This window comes from Arvicola amphibius, chromosome 5 (assembly GCF_903992535.2).
Source record: "Arvicola amphibius chromosome 5, mArvAmp1.2, whole genome shotgun sequence".
Classification (NCBI taxonomy): domain Eukaryota; kingdom Metazoa; phylum Chordata; class Mammalia; order Rodentia; family Cricetidae; genus Arvicola; species Arvicola amphibius.
Genome location: NC_052051.1, coordinates 83,700,509 through 83,718,746, shown reverse-complemented (window position 1 = coordinate 83,718,746; position 18,238 = coordinate 83,700,509). Strand labels below are relative to the sequence as shown.

Here is an 18,238-nt window from a genome sequence, read left to right as displayed (position 1 = left end):
TTAACTAACAGTCACTTTTATTGAGAACAGAAACAAACCACAAAAATGTTTTGATTGGTTTTTGTGATTTTTGCATGAGGATCCCATATTGTGGGTATCCCCCACCTCCCACATCTACCCAAATCGATCAATGACTTTCTGTATCCACTTTTTCAGGCGGAACACGTGTGTGTAGAAGCCATATTTCCCATTCCGGTCACAGCCTTCACCCCATGAGACAATGCCCATTTGATACCAGCGGTTGTTATAGGGGCTCTGAGGAAGAAAGCGGGGGTTCCAGTAGTCAGGTCCAGGCTGTTCCTGAAAACAGGCTGGCCCCCAACCTTCCCTACTGCAGGGCAGCCCCTGGCCTATAAAGCTTACTTTCATGACAAAAGGTCCCCCACTGTCACCTTCGCAAGCATCTCCTCTCTTGGTGTCATTCGCCTTGAAACCTTGAGGAAGAACAGCAGGGTTCAGGAGTCAGCCCAAAATGATTGTCTTGACCTCTTTTCCTCAGCCCAGGTATCTAATCCTTCAGCAAATTTGGCTCTAATCATCAAGGTTTTCCAAACTCCAGCCATTTCTCACCATTTCCACTCTGGCCAAGTGAAAGATACCCCCAAACCCCTTCTCCTGTACCCCCAAGCCATACCTTCAAATTTAAGTAGACTACAGATACACCCAAACCTGAATTTAGTGAACTGAGTTGCATATATAATCTAAACCACATGCAGGATGAGATGGAAACAAATCCTTCTGTGGACACAAATTAGTGATCTCATAACTATGCACGAGCACTGGAAATTTACCAGAGGGATGAAGACACCTTAGGAAAACAGAAGACCTTAGCTAGGAAGACACCCTCAATCAACTACAAAACTATCTGAATGGAATATCCTCAGGAGCCAGGCGGCAGTGGTACACTCTTTAATCCTAAAAGGAGGAAGAAGCAGGCAGATCTCTTGAGTTTGCGGCCAGTCTCATCTACAGATCAAGTTCCAGGACAGCCTGGAGGATACAGGACAGCCTGGAGGACACAGGGAGTACACGGGACAGCCTGGAGGACACAGAGTACATGGGACAGCCTGGAGGACACACAGTACACAGGACAGCCTGTAAGACACAGGAGAACACAGAGAAACCCTGTCTTAAAAAAAAAAAAGAATTCTCAAAAACAAAAACCACCTTGAACTCATAAATGTAAAAATTAAAAGTGAAAAAATCAGTTGTCATGGTGTTTGCTTATAGAGTCAAGAATTGGAAGATTAAAGGCAAGGGGAGCCATTTCCATTTAAAATTAGCCTCAACTAGCTGGGCGATGGTGGTGCATGCCTTTAATCTCAGCACTCGGGAGGCAGAGGAAGGCGGATCTCTGTGAGTTCGAGGCCAGCCTGGTCTACAAGAGCTAGTTCCAGGACAGGCTCTAAAAAAAGCTGCAGAGAAACCCTGTCTCGAAAAAAAAAAAAAAATTAGCCTCAACTGCATGGTGATTTTGAGGCTGGCCTGAGGTGCATGAGACTCAAAAGACAAATGAAAAAAAGTGGAGAAAGGTGAAAAGTATGAGGTTAAAATGGTTGAGTATGGTTGTGCCCACCTGCAGTCAGGAGGCTGAGGTGGAAGTATCAGAAATCCATGATGAGCCTGCACTACACAGTGTAGGAGAGTAGTTGTGCAGCATGCGTGGAGCCATGATTCCAGCACCACACGAACTAAAAGGGCATTATGGCACATGCCTGTAATCCTAGCACTGGGTGGGCAGGGCTGGGGAACGGAAGGTCACTAACTACATAGTGGATTGGTTACCTGAGAGGTCCTGTGTCAAAAGAAAGAAAAATCAGATAGTAGTGGGAAAAGGGAAAAAGGAAGGAAGGCGTGTTGAAAAAGTGTAATACCAAAGATAAGATAGTCACTAGAGCAAAATGCCAGCTCCTAAATACAGAACCTTTAAAAGCAAAGATTACACAGGGAAATAACACAGCAAATAAAATACAATAAGTACATGATAATGAGTTAGTAACTTATTTCATAGAGTAGGAATATTACAGTCTTCATCACAGTGACAAAACTCATTAGCATCCCAAATGCAAAGGAACCCTTACACCCCAAGTCTTAAGAATGTTACCTGGGATATAGTTTAGTGGTGGGGCAGCTGTCTGCCTCAAAACCCTGGGCTCAGTCTGCAGCAGCACAGTAATAAGTTTTCAAAGGAAAAGTAAGCCGGGAACGCGATGCCCTGAGGCAGCTTAGGCAGGGGCATCTGCTAAACAGCTGCAGAAATGGCTCAGAGGTTGGAGCACTGCCTGCTCTTCCAGAGGTCCTGAGTTCAATTCCCATCTATAGTGAGATCTGGTGCCCCCTTCTGGCCTACAGACTTACATGCAGGCAGAACACTGTATACATAATAAATAATCTTAAAAAAAATACATCTACTAACAACTCAAAGCCATGACTTTAATATAGGCACAGGTAAATCTCTGTGTTAGCAAATGCCAGGTCAGCCAAGAATATTTAGTGAAACTCAATACATAAATAAATGGGAAGAGCCACTGATGACACCCGACTCCATACTCCACACAAATTCATATGCATGTGTGAACCCACTCTCTCTCTCACATACACACACACGCACGACCTTATAAAAGATTAGGAATTAATATTACAGAAAAATAATTTTTTTCTTTTCTTTTTTGGTGGTGGTGGGGTTGAAACAGGGTTTCCCTGTGTAGCCCTGGCTGTCCTAGATTAGGCTCGAACTCACTGAGACCCACCTGCCTCTGCCTCCCAAGTGCTGGGATTAAAGGCGTGTACCACCACCTAGAGCCAAGCAATAGGTCTAATTATTTAACAAGTCAAATCCCTAACTAGTCTTCGTTTTTGTGCAACTAGAAGAGAATGAGGTGAAACACAAATCTATAAAGTAAGGTGCCACAGAACAAAAAGGTCACAGACATCCCAGCATTCCAGAAAGATAGCAGAGCAGGTAGACCTGAGGAGACAGGAGCAGTTCCCGCAGCACTGGAGTGAGTAAGCATTCTGCTCCTTATTTGAATGGAATTACACTCAACATTAAAAAGATGTTTTGTGAATGTAATACAATTCCAATAAAAATACCCATAAACACTTATTTGTTTACTTGGATTTTGTTTTGTTTTGTTTGGACAGGGTCCCTCTGTGTAGTCCTGACTGTCCCATATGTAGCTTTTATGTAGACCAGGCTATCCTTGAACTCACAAGAGATCCTCCTCGCCTCACCTCCAGAGTGCTGGGATTAAAGGTATGAACCACCATGCCCAGCTTTTTGCTTGTTTTTATGAAACAAGGTCTACTGTGGCCCAAGTGAGCCCCAAGCTGACTATAATTCACCTGCCTCCACTCACTGAATGCTGAGGTTACAGATGTACACCACTACACCTTGCTTCTCTCACCTCCTCCCGGAGGATTGCTGGGTTTACAGAACTCCAACCCCACCTGCCTCCCTACTGCTCCTCAGGACCCTTGTACCTGCATCTGTCCCAAAACCAGGATCATATGCTCCCGTCTGTGTCCGACTCTCCGTTCACTTCTTCGTCTCTGCTTAGCCTCCACCTTCTTGAGAAAGGCCCTCTCCAACCCTCTCTGACCCCTGACTTTGTCTGACTTTGTCCTCTCCTCTTCAGAGCTGTTATCAAGAACTAATGCTCTCAGTTGGCATGCCCCCTTCTAGGAAGGAAGCATCCTCAGGACCATTTTGGGTCTATGCTGTGCACCCTCATCTGCTGTCTTGGACACAATAGGGAGCCAAGAACTGTTGAGTGGCTGCATGAATGCCCTTTGCCTACCCAGTACCTCCGCCGAGGTACATATATTGAGCAGGAATTAATGGCCACAGGCCAAACACAACTCTCCCTATCCTCACACCTCACAGCTTGGGAAATTTTACCTTCCTTTGGCCATCAAAAGGTTCAGCCACTTGCCTGGAGTCATCTGACTAGTAAGTGCCCAGGCCCGTACCCATAGCACGTCCCGTCTCCCCGCCCCTGTCCCCGTGTGCCCCTGGCCCGGGACCTAAGGCTTACCAGCACAGAACATGTTGTCAGTGATACGGATCCGGGTGGAGGCCTTGCACACTGGCCGCTCTACGATGGGCAGGTTTACCACCTGCAGGACGCTGGGCTGAATCTCGCTGATGCTGGTTGTCCACGTCTCCCGAAGGTTGCCCCAGCCTGTCACCCGCCCTTTATACCCAGCCTGGAGCAAGCTTCAGGGAGAGAGAGGGACCCCATGAGAATTGGCTCTGACAGCATCTAGAAGCCTCCTGATTGCCAACTTTATTTCCCAGAGACCAACACTTAAAAACCTAGCAAAGAAAAGGACTTTTGCGTTCAGACCATGAATCTGCAGCCTGCAAATGTGTGCCAGGCCCCAAGGTCCAGAACCCAGGCAGAATCACAGCAGAGGCCCTGGTGCTGACCTGGCTGCTGTCTGCTTGTCTGGCAGGCACACAGGGTGAATATAGTCGCTAAACGGTACGGGTTTCTTGAGCTTGAGCAGAGCGATGTCACGGTCCAGGTTCTCCCGCCAGTTGTATCTGGGGTGGATGTAGATCTTTTCCAGCATGGAGATCTTTTCAATGTTTCGCTCATACCTGTGCAGACCCCAACAGAAAGGCCAAGAGCTGTAGGCCCGCCAGTGAGAACACTCAGCCCGCTGAGGAAGGTCACAGTCTGCCCTCAGAGTCTGGGAGGCAGGATGACCCCTTCCTTAGCAGCCCTCTGGCAGCTTCCTCCTAGTCCAATATCTTCATGGGGCTTTTGAGCCACATAGGCCAGCACAAGATGGGCACAAGCCACATGCACTGTTCAAAGAGTCACAATTTAAAGTGACACCAGGTTCTAGTGTCTGCAGTGATCTGGGCATGGCCAAATGGGCTTTCTCACTTTCCCAGTGGAGATAGATATACAGCCACATTTCACCTAACGGGCCCTCAGATCCCAGCCAGTCACCATCAGCCACGAACGTCATACCTGGTGCGGGAATGCTTGCCAATGCGTACCAGAAGGTCATTCTCAGTGAAGTTCTTGTCCCAGGGTGGGTACAGAAGGCAGTGGGCAGCAGTGAGGACCCACCGGTCACTGATAAGGCTGGCCCCACACAGCAGTTCTTGGGGACTCTTCCGGAAGAGCATCACCTGCCTACAGGAGAAGTAGTGAGTATTAGGAGCTGGGGCCTGGGCCTTTAGGCAGCCTTGGAGGTGGGAAAAGAGCCTAGATTAAGACTTGCTGGGCTAGGATGGTGGCACTCGGGAGGTGGAAATAAGGCAGATCAGAAATTCAAGGTCAGCCTCGGCTACATGAGACCCTGCCCCCACCCCACCCCACCCCCAAAAAAAGAAAAGAAAGAAAAGAAAAAAGAAAAACTGTGAGATAGTGAGACAGAGCTGCCTCCAGGCCATCTGTGGAGCCAGAGCTTGTGAGCGCCAGGTCCTTGCTGTGGGTGGGCAGGCCTTCCACTGGCCCGCAGCTCAGTCCAGGACGCACCAGGGGGCGATACCCATCTCAGCGTCCCAGCCCTCCACGATGCGCCCATCTATGTAAGAGTCAAGAAGTTCCTTTTCCGTTTTGTCTTTCTGCGACTTCTTCTCAAACAGAGGCCGAAGGCCACAGTCTGCAGAGCAAGGCCAATGGTGAGGGGTCCATTCTGCTATCCAGCCCTGTGTCCCACGGACATGCGCCTGCCTCACCTGCCTCTCCCATGCCGAAGGTCTTCTCATCGAAGAAGGTGTGGAACTCCTCATCCGTGGTGCGCCCTGCGATGGACTCCTCCTCGTCCTGGATCTCCTCTCCCACGGCCTCCTCTGTAAAGCGTTGGGACCTTAAACCTTCCCAAGCCCCTGCAGGCCTTGGAGGGTGTTTGACTCCGAGATTACGAGCCTAGGTACTCCAGGCAACCAGGCAACGGCCTCTCGGGACCTCCATCTACTCATCTATGAAATGAGAACAGGACCTATCCCTCGCCAGGTTTCTGCAAGGCTTTAATGAACCCAGTTGTCCTCTGCCCCTGAGCTCTCTCACCGCAGTAGTTGAGGCTGCAGTATTCAAAGTCGCCAGGCTGCCCGGCAACGTAGCACCACACGCCCTCCTCATCCCCATCAGGGTTGCGGCAGAAGTTTTCCACGAGTTTCACCTCCGGGTCGAAGTCCTGGAACTTGCTCAGGGCCTTGGCGGGTGAGCTGGCCCAGGCCAGGCAGGGGGACCCAAGTGTTGTCACAGCCAAATTCCCCTGGTACAGCCGGCCACGCTCAGTGATGCATTGCTCCAGTGGAGGTGACAGGTTCCCCTTGGAACCTCCAGAGCGAGGAACCATCTCCACAGTCATACGGCCCTCCTGACCTGGTGCAGAAGGACACAGAAGCCAAAATTGAGGGGACACTCGCAGACCTGAGGAAGATTTGAACCCCTATCCTGGCGGATTCCACCTGTGTGACTTGAGACAGCTTAAACACCCCCAGCCTCAGCAATCCCCCTTCAATAGGCCACATATGCCTAACTTCCCCAACATTTGAGAGGAGATTGTTAAAATACACAGGACAAGCCGGGCGTGGTGGCGCAAACCTTTAATCTTGACACTCCCAGAACGCTTTCTTCTGTAGACCAGGCTGGTCTTGAACTCAGAGCTCTGCCTGCCTCTGCCTCCCGAGTGCTGGGATTATAGGTGTGTGCCACAACCCCAGGTTAAGGTTCTGTGTTGTTGGGTCTACTAAGGATGACTGTGTGGAAAGCTCAGTTTCAGCGGGCCTACAATATATTTCCCACAAGCGTGCATAGAGGTATAGTCTAGGCGGCTGTTTTTGTTAAGATCATTTAAAGTCATTGGTGATTTGCTTTAAGACCTGTCTTGGATGGAACATCGCTGACAAAGAACCCTCAGCCAGGGAAGGGATGTTCTCTACCATCGAGTTATGGACCCTAATCCTGGTTCTTCTTTATTTTGAGACAGGGTCACACAAGTTGCTAGGCTGGCCTTGAACTTTTGAAACAAAGGTTTATCTTCTTCATTTTTAATTTATGTTTTGGGTGTGTGTGTGTGTGTGTGTGTGTGTGTGTAGGCCAAAAGAGAGAGAGAGAGAGAGGAGAGAGAGAGAGAGAGAGAGAGAGAGAGAGAGAGAGAGAGAGAGAGAGAGTAGGCCAAAAGAGGGTGCTGGATCCTTGGAGCTGGAGTTACAGTAGTTGTGAGCCCCCCAACATGGACGCTGGGAACTGATTTGTGGTCTTCTGCAAGAGAAACAAATCTCTTAACTGCTGAGCCATGTGTCCAGCCCAAGGCTTGAACTTTTGATCCTCTGTTCCCCTGCCTCTCCAGTGCTGGGATCACAGATCTGCACTGCCAAGCCAGTCTTTTTTTTCGGTAAGGGTTTTGAACCCAGGGCCTTGTGCCAAACTCTACAACTAAAGCACAGCCCAGTCCATGTTATGAATTCACCACTCTGCCTGTATTCATATGGGACATTTGACGGATGTCAGTTCCATGGAAGGCAGGCAGGACTGCCAGCTCCGAGGCCTTCAACTGCACATCTGTTCATTGTTCTGCACTTTCTCTTCACCATGGGTGGGTGGAACTTCCTCAAGGAGCTGCCAGCCCCAGTGTGGGTACAGTTGAGCAAGGAGTGGGGTTCAGCTGAGCCCGCCATTCATTAGCACAGTCACACGGACGAGCGGGCCCAGTCACACACCTGGGAGAGTGAACCTCAGAGCACCTAGCCGCGCCTCAGTGGTATAAGACTTACACACTTGCTGCGGTATGCCCCTCAGACAAGGGTGTCTGCACTATTGTGGCTAGACTAGGTACCCACTGGAGGGGGTCACAGCAATCACCCAGGGCAGAGCCTTATGTGCTCACTCTACGATGTTCGCAAAGGACATGTGACTGAAGTGATCAGGGAAGGCTTCCTGGGGGAGAGTGCCTTGGCAGGACACAAAAGGTTGTTTGAAATGAGCCACAGCCTGGAGCATGAGGGAACCAAGACTGGGAGGGAGAAAAGGAGGCAGCCTGCCCTGGCTGAGAGGCCCATTTGCTTTGACTCCTCCCCCTTGCTCTGAAGGTGGTCAGCATTGTGAAGCTCATTTGAGATTGCCAGGCCCTTTGAAGAACTCTAGGCCTTGGCCTGGCCTGCTTCCGGCCCAGCTCACCACAGACAGGAACACTACATTCTTCTCTCCGCACGGTGGGGTCTGTGGTGTAGCACCAGGGTCCATGCGTGCTGCTATCCGGATTGCGGCAGAAATTCTCCTGCAGGTTGGCCCCAGGGTGCGTGGTGAAGTTGATACTGGAAGAGAAGGGTGCTCAGGGACCTTCCGTGTCCTGCTTCCCCTCCTGGCCTGTGAGGAGACAGGTGCTCCTGGCCTGTGAGGAGACAGACCCGCCCAGCACTCACTCAGGCTTGTGTGGGTAGCGGCTCCGCCATAACTGGCACTCAATCCCGGAGTGGGTGACACTCACAGTCCCGATGTAGTTTGTCCCCAGATCCATAGCACAGCGACCTACGGAAACACATACCTGAGTCTGCCGCAGCAGACCGAGGACTTTCTCCAGACCTTCTTTAAATATTTTGTCTACCTCCCTGTTCCAGGCTCCCTCTGGTCCACCACTGGTAACCCACGTGCCTTTTGCTCCTTTGCAGTAGGCCTGTCTACTCCATAACAGCCATGGGACAATCATGACAGGCACAGTTCTAATCTGGCCCCAGTCTCCCTGCCCCTGTTATCACATCGTAGGCTTTGCACACAGTTTCCACACTTAGAATTCTCTCAGATTTGTTCACCAATTCATCCCCACAAAGCCAGGCATGGCTCTGCTGGTGTGCCACCTCTGACTCTCTTGGCACCGACTGTCTTTCTGCTCTCTCCGGCTTTGCCAAGAGTCCCTCAGTGTTTGTTATTTCTGTTTTGAGATTGTAAGTAAAACCCAGAACTAATGTCTGCTCTCAGAGTCCTCAACACCCATATGGTGGCACCTCCTATAACCCTAGTACTCAGCCAGCTGAGCAAGATTGCGAGTTCCAGGCCAGCTCATTTACACTTAGATGCTATCTACAAGAAGAAATCCCCAGGGCCCAATCCCAGCACAGTGCCTGACACACACCGAAGGCTTAGTACAATTTTTTTTTTTTTTGAGTAAGCAATGAAGCAATGAAAATATGAGGCCAGAAGAGATGGCTCAGTGGTTAAGAGCACTGGCTGCTCCTTCAGAGGATCTGGGTTCAATTCCCAGCACCAACATGGCAGCATACAAGGTTACTAAGTCCAGTTCCAGGGGACCTAATGCCCTCTTCTGACCTCTGCAGGTACCAGGACACATAAATGATACACAGATGTACATGCAGGCAAACACCCATACATATAAAATAAAAACATGAGTCCAGACGTGGTGGCTCAGGCCTTTAATCCCAGCACTCTGGAGGCAGAGGCAGGTGCATCTATGTGAGTTCCAGGCCAGCATGGTCTATGCAGCAAGTTCCAAGACTACCAAGGCTACAGGGGGTGGCAGATCAGGAGTTTAAAGCCAGCCTAGGCCACATGAGACCCTGACTCAAGGAAGGAAGGAAGGAAACTATGATGCTTAAGGAGTTCCCTGGCTGAGGCTGGAGAGATGGCTCAGTAGTTAAGAGCACAGGCTACTTTTCCAGAGGTCCTGAGTTCAATTCCCAGCAACCACATGGTGGCTCACAACCATCTGTAATGAGATCTGGTGCCTCTTCTGGCGTGCAGGCATACATGGAGGTAGAATGTTGTATACATAATAAATAAATCTTTGAAAAAAGAAAGAGTTCCCTGGCGATAGTGGAGCCCATTGATAGACTGAACATGGAGGGAGGCCGCTCTGAAAGCTCTGAGAAGTCCCTGAAGGACAGGGTTCCCAGTGGGCATCGTGACACATTTACCAACTCTGACACCAGCAGAGCAGCAGGAAGGTCCCTGGCCAGCTTTCTATCTAAAAGAGGGCTTGGGAGAATGGAAGCGAAATCAAGGCCAGACATGCGAAGCTTTCCTGACTGAGAGCCCGCGGGCAATGGGGAATCATTAGAATGCTGGAGAAAGGAAGCAGGCCATGAAGGCACATGCCTGTAACCCAGGGCTGGAGAGAGGGGTTCAGGGTCTTCCTCAGCACCTAGTTCAAAGCCACCCTGGGCTAGGGGAGTCCTGTCTCAAAAACAAAACAAAGCCCGGCGGTCGTGGCACTTGCCTTTAACACACTTGGGAGGCAGAGGCAGGTGGATCTCTGTGAGTTCAAGGCCAGCCTGGTCTACAAGAGCTAGTTCCAGTTCAGCTAGGGCTGTTACACAGAAAAACCCTGTCTCGAAAAACCACACACACAAAAAAAAGAAAGACAGGAAGGAAGGAAGGAAGGAAGGAAGGAAGGAAGGAAGGAAGGAAGGAAGGAAGGAAGAAAAAGTTTTGAAGAATGAATTAACAAGACAGAGCTCTGACACAGGGTGGCCAGACCTTAAGAGCAAGGCCCCAGACTAACTAATTCATTCCTCCAGCAGCCTGGCTGAATGCCAGACACATCCTTGACCACAGAACAAAGAGGCAACAGCGGGCACTGGAGGAGCCGCTTCAGCCCTGGCTCTTAACCAGTCACGAATTTTCCTTTTCTCTCAGGCTTCCCCACCATCCAACCACCCTAAGTCTGCCCCTCACCTTCCAGACAGTCCATGAAAGTCTCTCGAGTTTTCCTCACTGAATCACAAACTGGGAAAAAAGCAGAAACACTTGCTGTTGCCGTGGGGACAGGTGATGAGGTTACTAGAAGCCGGGTAACAGACGAGGGAGGCAGGGGAGAGAATGGGGTGTGGGGTGTTACGTAGCAGAAAATCCTGCAGGAAGGGCTCTAGCCCCCTTCCAGGGGCAAACCCTACTGGTCACTCACCACTGTACTTGGCCCAGAATTCATCCTGCAAAGCAAGGGCTGGGGTGAGACTCCAGCGGGAGGGAGCTCTGCAAAGCTCCTGCGTAGGCATTAACTATGTCCTTCCCTCACCACTGCAGCCAGCTTTAGTCCCCCATTTTGACTTCCAAAAGTAGAGAATATGAAGAGACAGTCTCCGAGCTCACATGACTGAATGGGGTATCCTCCAAGTTAGAGAAGACAAGAGAAGTGGGCACACCACAAGGGAACACAGACATGGCAGAGAAGCTTAAGGAAGCACCAAGACAACCCAGACAGTCCCAGTAGAGCCCACTGCTAAAGCTGAAGCACTTCCCAGGCCTACAGTTGCCAAGACAGATTTGGGGTACCCATCTTGCAGCCCAGTGAGACGGGGTCAGAACAGGTGTGGGGTGGGGGTGGGGGCAGATGTCTCCTGTGGTCCCAGCAATCCGCTGCTGAGGGAGTCCAGGCCTTTGCCTCACCCACCTGCCCTTCCTCCCAGCGGCCAGTGTGGGGCCAGTGTGGTGCTCACCGTGGCACTGGGAGACTCCAGGGCCTCGAAGGCCTCCTCATAGCTGCACTGCTCCTCCACACACTCCCGCTCCAAGTTGCCCTTCCTTAGCTCCTCCAGGTAGCCACTGTTGGCTCTCCGGACACGCTGGAGCAGCGACAGTGCTTGCTGAGGGGCCAGGAACACTGCGGGGGGCGGGGGGGTGGGGGAGGGACATGGGAAATCCGCCTCTGGAAAGTCTGGCTATCTTAGCCATTAGGGGTAGGAAGCAAGCCTGGCTTCCAAGAAGGGACAGAGAATGCAGAAGTACCCAGAAGGCCACTGAACATAATCTGTGAGTTGCCCGACATTCTGGAAGAGAGAAGAGGGACCCTTCCTGCCCCATTAACCCAACTCCTCAAAGCTGGACATTCTGGTCTGAGGTCCACTTGGTGACTGTCCCTGTGATCTCTGGTCTTAGCCAGGAAATCCCAGCTCACAGGCCTATCCCACAACCTCCATCATGCCCAGGCCTCTGAGGGTCCCTTACCATGCTGACTGTGTACCAGGCTAACCAGGGCAGCCAGAGCCAGGCAGCCAGGTAGCCACAGGCCTCGGACGCACAACATAGTGTGTCAGCTTCTGGGATCTGAGGGATTGTCCTAACTCTGTGGGTTAATGTTGAACCAATGTGAAGAAATCAGTGGCAAGGGAGAGGTCAGGGGGTCAGGGCCTTGGGGACAAATGGGTAGAGATAGTACTAGGGTCCGCCCCCGCCGCCCAAGAGGACAGGTTCTCCCGGAACCGGGATGGATGTTCTTAGGGAGAAAATCGTATCATCCAATAGCTTCTACCATTTATTAAGCTGGTGAATGTGGATGGAGGAGTCCCTCCGCAGGCTCCTTCTAATCCCGGCCAGCCGGGCCGGTGCCAACACTCTCTGTTCCATTCAACACGGTTGCTCATCTGCACACTGGGCATCACCCTTTGCTGCGAAAACTATGGGAGAGCTGTCAGCGGGAGCCTGCTGATGTGCGCAGGCGCGCGAGTCCAGGTGCACGAGGGTAACCGTGAGACGGGGTGGCTGACTCCTCTTTCTTCTCTTCTAAGGGCACTGTCGCTGTGAATGGAGGCTGCCGGGAGGAGTCAAGTCCAGGGCCTGGTAGCCTCTAGCTGTCCTCTCCCAGCTCCTGCCTCCGAACAGACTCTGGGTCTTCCCGACACAGCCCCTCCCCTCCCAACCTGTCTGCACTGGGTTTCTACACAACAGCTCTGGGCCTGCTTCTCTCCCTCCCCCATTTCCTGTTTACAAGGTAAATATTAGTCCTGGGCCTAAACAGAACAGAGGGACAAAGAGCAAGAGCACGTACACCCGGGAATCGCGGGACCCTTGCTTTGCCTTGGCTTCATCAGGACTAGCAGTTTGGGGTCATGTACAGTCTGGAGAGAAACACCGTTAACAGAGACCTGAGGCCTCAGGCTCCCAGGGTCCCTTAATCCCTGTGTGTCTTGTTTCTCATACCTGTACATAACACACACAGAGACACAGAGATATCATATATACTATAGCTTTCCCTTTTAAAATGCATTATTTTTTAACTATGAGTTTGTGTGTGGGTATGGGTATATGCCCGTGAGTGCTGGTACCCAAGGCCAAACCCACTGGAGCTGGAGTTACAGTACGGCAGTTATGAGCCACCAATGAGGGTACTGGGAGTCAAACTTGGCTCTTCTGAAAGAGCAGTAAGTGCTCTTAACCCCTATGTAGCCCTGGCCATCTTGGAGCGTGTTTTGTAGACCAGGCTGGCCTCGAAGGCAGAGATCTGCCCGCCTCTGCCTCTGAGTACTGGGATTAAAGGCGCTCGCCACCACTGCACCCAGCTAAAAAGTACTTTTGACCTATGCAACTGGGTGTGGCGCATGCCTTTTAATTCCTGCCCCGGGAGGCAGGGACAGGTGGACCTCTGAGTTCAAGGCCAACCTGGTCTGTATCAAAAGCTCTAGGACTGTGTGGAGACCCTGCCTCGAACAAACAAAACGAAACAAACGTGTGCGTCTGTTTTAAAAAGCTAAATGATGTGTTTATTGGTGTTTGTGCACACTCCACTGTATGCGTGTGGCAGTCAGCTCGCTCTGCCCTGTGAGTCTTGGGACTGAACTCAGGTCAGCTTTGACAGGTGCCTTTACCTATTGAGTCAGACTGATGGCCCTTTCCCCGCCAACGAATGCAGACTAGTTCTATAGCATATATGCTTCCTAAAAATATGGCTTGCAAAATGTAGACAAGTTAGCCTGGTGGTGGAGGCAGAGGCAGGAGGATCTCAGTGAGTTCGAGGCCACCCTGGCCTACAGAGCTAGTTCCAGGACAGCCAGGGCTGTTTCACAGAGAAATCCTGTCTCGAAAAATAAAACAGAACAAAAGTTTGCAACATAATCTTTTAATTCCACATTTCCTGTACACCCCTATGGGACCAGATACCAAAGGCTCCTTCCTGTCAGCTGACAGCCTCCTGCTTTAGTGAACACCATCCTGACACAGACCGGCTTTGTCTATGTTTGAACCCCACAGGGGTGCAATGTCACAGCATCTCCTCTGTGTCTGTCACCTCCAGTTCACATAACTGTCATGGATCCAGCCACAGTGTGCAAAAATACTACACATTTGATTTCTCTGCCCTTCTGTAGGTAGTGTGGTGGGTTTTGTTTGTTTGTTTTGTTTTGAGACAAAGTCTTGCTGTATAGCTGGAACCTACCTTGAAGTCAAGATAAACACACCCAGCTTTATTTTTATAATTTACATATTAATGAGCATTTGAATGAACTTATAGTTTGGGGACACTATGGGCAGTTTGTTTTGTTTGTTTTTATTTTTATTTTTTTAAATTTTTTTTAATATTTTAAAAAAGTTTAGGGTTTCTTTTTTTTACTTTAAACACGTTTTATTTATTTTTGTTTTGACATTACAAATTGGTTTACTGTTCAATAATATATAAAAACTTTGGAAAATTATGACTTCGTTATAACATTTTCATACATATGTATCAAGTGTTTTCAATTGTATTCACCTCCATTAATTTTCCTTACTCCCCTCCCCTTCTGCTTCTCAAATAATTCTCTTACAATTTCTTTTTTTTTCTTTTTTTAATATTTTATTTTATTTTTTCTTTTTTTTTAAATTTTTTTTCTTTATTAAAAATTTCTGCCTCCTCCCCGCCTCCCATTTACCTCCCCTTTGTTTGTTTTTATAATTGTATTGATTTGATCGTGCATGTGTGTGTGTGAAGTGTGTGGAAACATACGGCACATGCCACGGTGTACATGTGAAAGCCAGAGGATAAACTTCTGAAACCCAACTCTTTCTGCTGTGGGTTCCAGGACCAAACTCGGGTCTGCGAACTTGCATGGCAAGTGCTTTCACCCCTCCTGTCTCACTGCCCCTACGAATATTCTCACAAACATGGTTTGGCTTTGTTTAGACAGAGTTTCTCTGTGTAACTGACCTGGCCATCCTAGAACTCACTCAGTAGACCAGGTTGTCCCCCAAACTCACAGAGATCCGCCTGCCTCTGCCTCCAGAGTGCTGGGATTAAAGGCGTGCACCACCACTGCCCAGAGAATACACGTTTTTGTGTAACTCACTTCTGTTAGGTAAATGCCCAGGGGATGAGACTTTCTGGGCAGAAAGTAAGCATAATGTTTATTTAAGTCACTGCAATGAACACCTGTTCCGAATGGTTTACACTAACAAACACTAGTTTACACACTAACCAACACTAGTTTACACACTAACCAAGGAGGTTTCAGGCTTCTGTTTTTATCCATTCATTTTCTAGGAAGCCTTTTAGTGAATGGCTGCATGTCATCATAGTGTTGCTTTATATTCCCTGCTAACTGAAGACGCTGCACCTGTTCTTTCTCCCGCCCTTTTTGGGAATGTTGTTTGGTGATTAGGAAAAAGATGTCACCATATAAACTGGGTTTACAGTGGAAATCTGGACCAGGAGGCAGGGGTAAAGTTTTTCAGCCTCAGTTGGGAAGTGAGACCCTACTGAAATATGAAGTAAAGAGAAAAAAAGGCCAGGGAGACGGCTCAACAGGCAAAGGCACAAGCCTTTTGGGATGAAGCAGCTTAAGAGAGAAAGGGTTTGGTCAGCTCACGGCTCCAGGTCATGCTCCATCACTGAGGTGCAGTCACACATCCAGAGCCCGAGAGAGCTGGTCATGTTGTATCCATGGTTAGGAACAATGGGTTAATGCACACTGTGTTCAGTTCACTTTATATAGGGGTCCCATCTACAGAATGATGCCACCACAGTAGGCGGGTCTTCCAGTCTCTACACAACCAAGATAACCTCCGTGCACGACATGTCCACAGCCGACCTTCTCTAGATAATCCCCTATTGGGCTTCTCTACCCAGATGACTACAGCGTGTGCTGAGTTGATGACTAAATCTAACCATCAATACAGCACAAGCCTGGGAACCTAAGCTCGATCCCTAGAAGCCAGGTAAAGGTGTAATGAGGGACTGACTCCACAAAGCTGTCCTCTGAATTCCACACGTGCCCTGGCACACACACATTGACACACGTCATGCACACAGTAATACGTCACTTCATTTAAAAAGTTTAAGATATATGGGTTGGGCTCTGCAGTTAAGAGTGCTTTTTTCTTCTTGCAGAGGGTCTTGGTTCAGTCCCCAGCACCCAATTACAACCACGTGTTCCGGGGGCTCTGACACTCTCCTGACCTCTAGACCACTAGATCCACACCAAGCACACATTAAATATTTGGGGGTAAAGCATTCACACACATAAAATTAAAAAATCTAAACAAGTGGCTGGAGAGATGGCCCAGCAGTTAAGAGCACTGACTGCTCTTCCGTGTGATGAGCCCACAGTACTCTACAGTAAATCTACAGCTGACAGATCTTCTGGATGTCCTTCCTCTAAGTGCGTATGCACACTCCACCGGGAGAACCATTTTGCAGAGCTGCGGGGGACATCTGTCCTTTGGCTAAGTCACAGGATTTCTCCCTTCTCTAGTCTCCCAGCAGTGTATAAACCCGACTTTTCCTGTGGGACAACCAGATCCCTCCCCCAACACCATGAAGCCATGGTGTGAAAGGATTCTGTCAAGTTCTTGTTCCCATAGCCAAAATCTTCATGAAAACAATCTGTCCCCCACAAACTTTCTTTATTGACAGCACTCAGTGATGAGAAAGGAGCCCCCAAACAGGAGGGGGTATGTCTGCTCTATCCACAGACTCAGGAAGGTGTAAGTTGGTCTTCTGCTCTGACTTAACAGGCTACTAATATTCTCTATAACACTTTACCTTGGTGTCAGCTAACATAAGATCATAACCAAGGAGATGAGCTGCTTTTACAGGAAAAAAGCCTGAGTCACTAAAACTAGCTTCAGAGAGAAAAATTCCCACATGGACACGTTGCTGGAGTCAAAAGCAGGGTCCCCAGAAGAGATTACTTTTAACTTAACCAGCTAGATGCTAAAGCAAATCAATCCCACAGGTCAGTATAGCTACTGGAGCTGTGTTCCCAGCTTCAGGGTACCTTCACAGCCATGCTCCCTCTGAGGCCAGATCCACCAGTTTCCTGTGACTGTGCATGCTTGATACCATTGTTACCGCCTTTGGGACTGTTAACTTGTCTGTGTGCCTGTATAAACTGAAGGCTTGGTGGAGATGAAGCCCTTACCTTTTTTTAACCCTTATCCTTTTTTACCCTGGTGCCTTACCCTCAAGTCTGATGCTTTGCCCTTATGCCTTGTACCTTATGTTCCTAGGCTTCTTCTTCTTTTCCCTTCTCTCATCTTCTCCCAAGAAACAAAGACATATTCAGGAAAAACGTGCCTAAGTCAGTTTGTTCTACCCTTCAGATTCCATTCCCAAGCCACTCTTCCCAGCAACCACATGGTGGTTCACAAGCATCTATAATAAGATATGGCGCCCTCTTCTGGCTTGCGGTCACACATGCAGGCATACAGAACACTGTATACATAATAAATAAATAAATAAATAAATAAATAAATAAATAAATAAATCTTTTTTTTTTTAAAAAAGCTAAACAATTTTTTTAAGGGCTGGAGACCCATGTTAGGCAGATAAAAGCTCTCTCTGCACGGGCCTGGAGACCCGTGTCCGATTCCCAGAACCCTTATAAAGGTGGGAGGAGAACTGAATCCAGGAAGTTGACCTCTGACCTCCACAAGCATACAGCAGCATGCACAACCCTCACGCCAAAACAACAACAAATAAAAAATTATACTCCAGTCTCTCTCCTGAGGCTCTTTTCGGAATAGGAGGTTCTACGGCATCAAAGGTCTCTAAACAGGTTCATATTTATATTGTTGTAGAATTCCCCCCTCTTTTTTGAACATTTTGTTACATAGCTCAATTGAGGCTTAAACTCTTGAATCTTCTGCCTCAGCTCCCCAAATGCTGGGGTTATAGGTGCAAGTGACAATATTCAGCTTCAACACCCCACTTTCTGATTTGGGGTTCCTTAGCTTGAATTTATGAAAAGGTGTCCAGCAATGTTTTCATAGAATCTGTCCTATGGCAAGAACATTCCATTTCAGTATATACAGTATACACCATTTCAGTATATACAGTATACACCATTTTTTTCATTCCTTTATTTTTTTATTGATATTTATTGAGCTCTACATTTTTCTCTGCTCCCCTCCCTGCCTCTCCCCTTCTCCCTTCAATTCTCCTCCAAGGTCCCCATGCTCCCAATTTACTCAGGAGATCTTGTCTTTTTCTACTTTCTACTTCCCATATAGATTAGATCTATGTAAGTCTCTCTTAGTGTCCGCATTGTTGTCTAAGTTCTCTGGGATTG

The 18,238-nt window shown here is 48.9% G+C and overlaps 1 protein-coding gene across 2 annotated transcripts; it reads right to left on the bottom strand.

The window, feature by feature from the left end:
- Nucleotides 1–12,088, bottom strand: F2 (coagulation factor II, thrombin). 2 transcript variants are annotated; one of them, XM_038330278.1, is made up of 14 exons: nucleotides 11,928–12,088; nucleotides 11,420–11,583; nucleotides 10,888–10,912; nucleotides 10,659–10,709; nucleotides 8,393–8,498; nucleotides 8,148–8,284; nucleotides 6,033–6,350; nucleotides 5,702–5,815; nucleotides 5,499–5,625; nucleotides 4,986–5,153; nucleotides 4,433–4,606; nucleotides 4,038–4,219; nucleotides 364–434; nucleotides 1–255 (listed from the first exon to the last, which is right to left on the bottom strand). In XM_038330278.1, exons 1-14 carry the CDS (start codon nucleotides 12,004–12,006, stop codon nucleotides 115–117), a joined length of 1,857 nt encoding a protein of 618 aa, XP_038186206.1. In that variant the 5' UTR covers nucleotides 12,007–12,088; the 3' UTR covers nucleotides 1–114. The 2 variants fall into 2 exon arrangements, with proteins under 2 accessions (XP_038186206.1, XP_038186207.1); XM_038330279.1 differs by lacking the exons at nucleotides 10,888–10,912; nucleotides 11,928–12,088 and having other exon boundaries at nucleotides 11,420–11,558.
- Between the last annotated feature and the right edge of the window lie 6,150 nt (nucleotides 12,089–18,238).

Excerpts from the sequence above, each read along its gene's own strand:
- F2 (XM_038330278.1), bottom strand. The coding sequence starts at position 12,006 with ATGTTGTGCGTCCGAGGCCTGTGGCTACCTGGCTGCCTGGCTCTGGCT. Across the intron at positions 8,499-10,658 it reads TTTCATGGACTGTCTGGAAG|GTCGCTGTGCTATGGATCTG; the intron begins GTGAGGGGCAGA and ends GTGTTTCCGTAG. Across the intron at positions 8,285-8,392 it reads CGCTACCCACACAAGCCTGA|TATCAACTTCACCACGCACC; the intron begins GTGAGTGCTGGG and ends CTTCTCTTCCAG.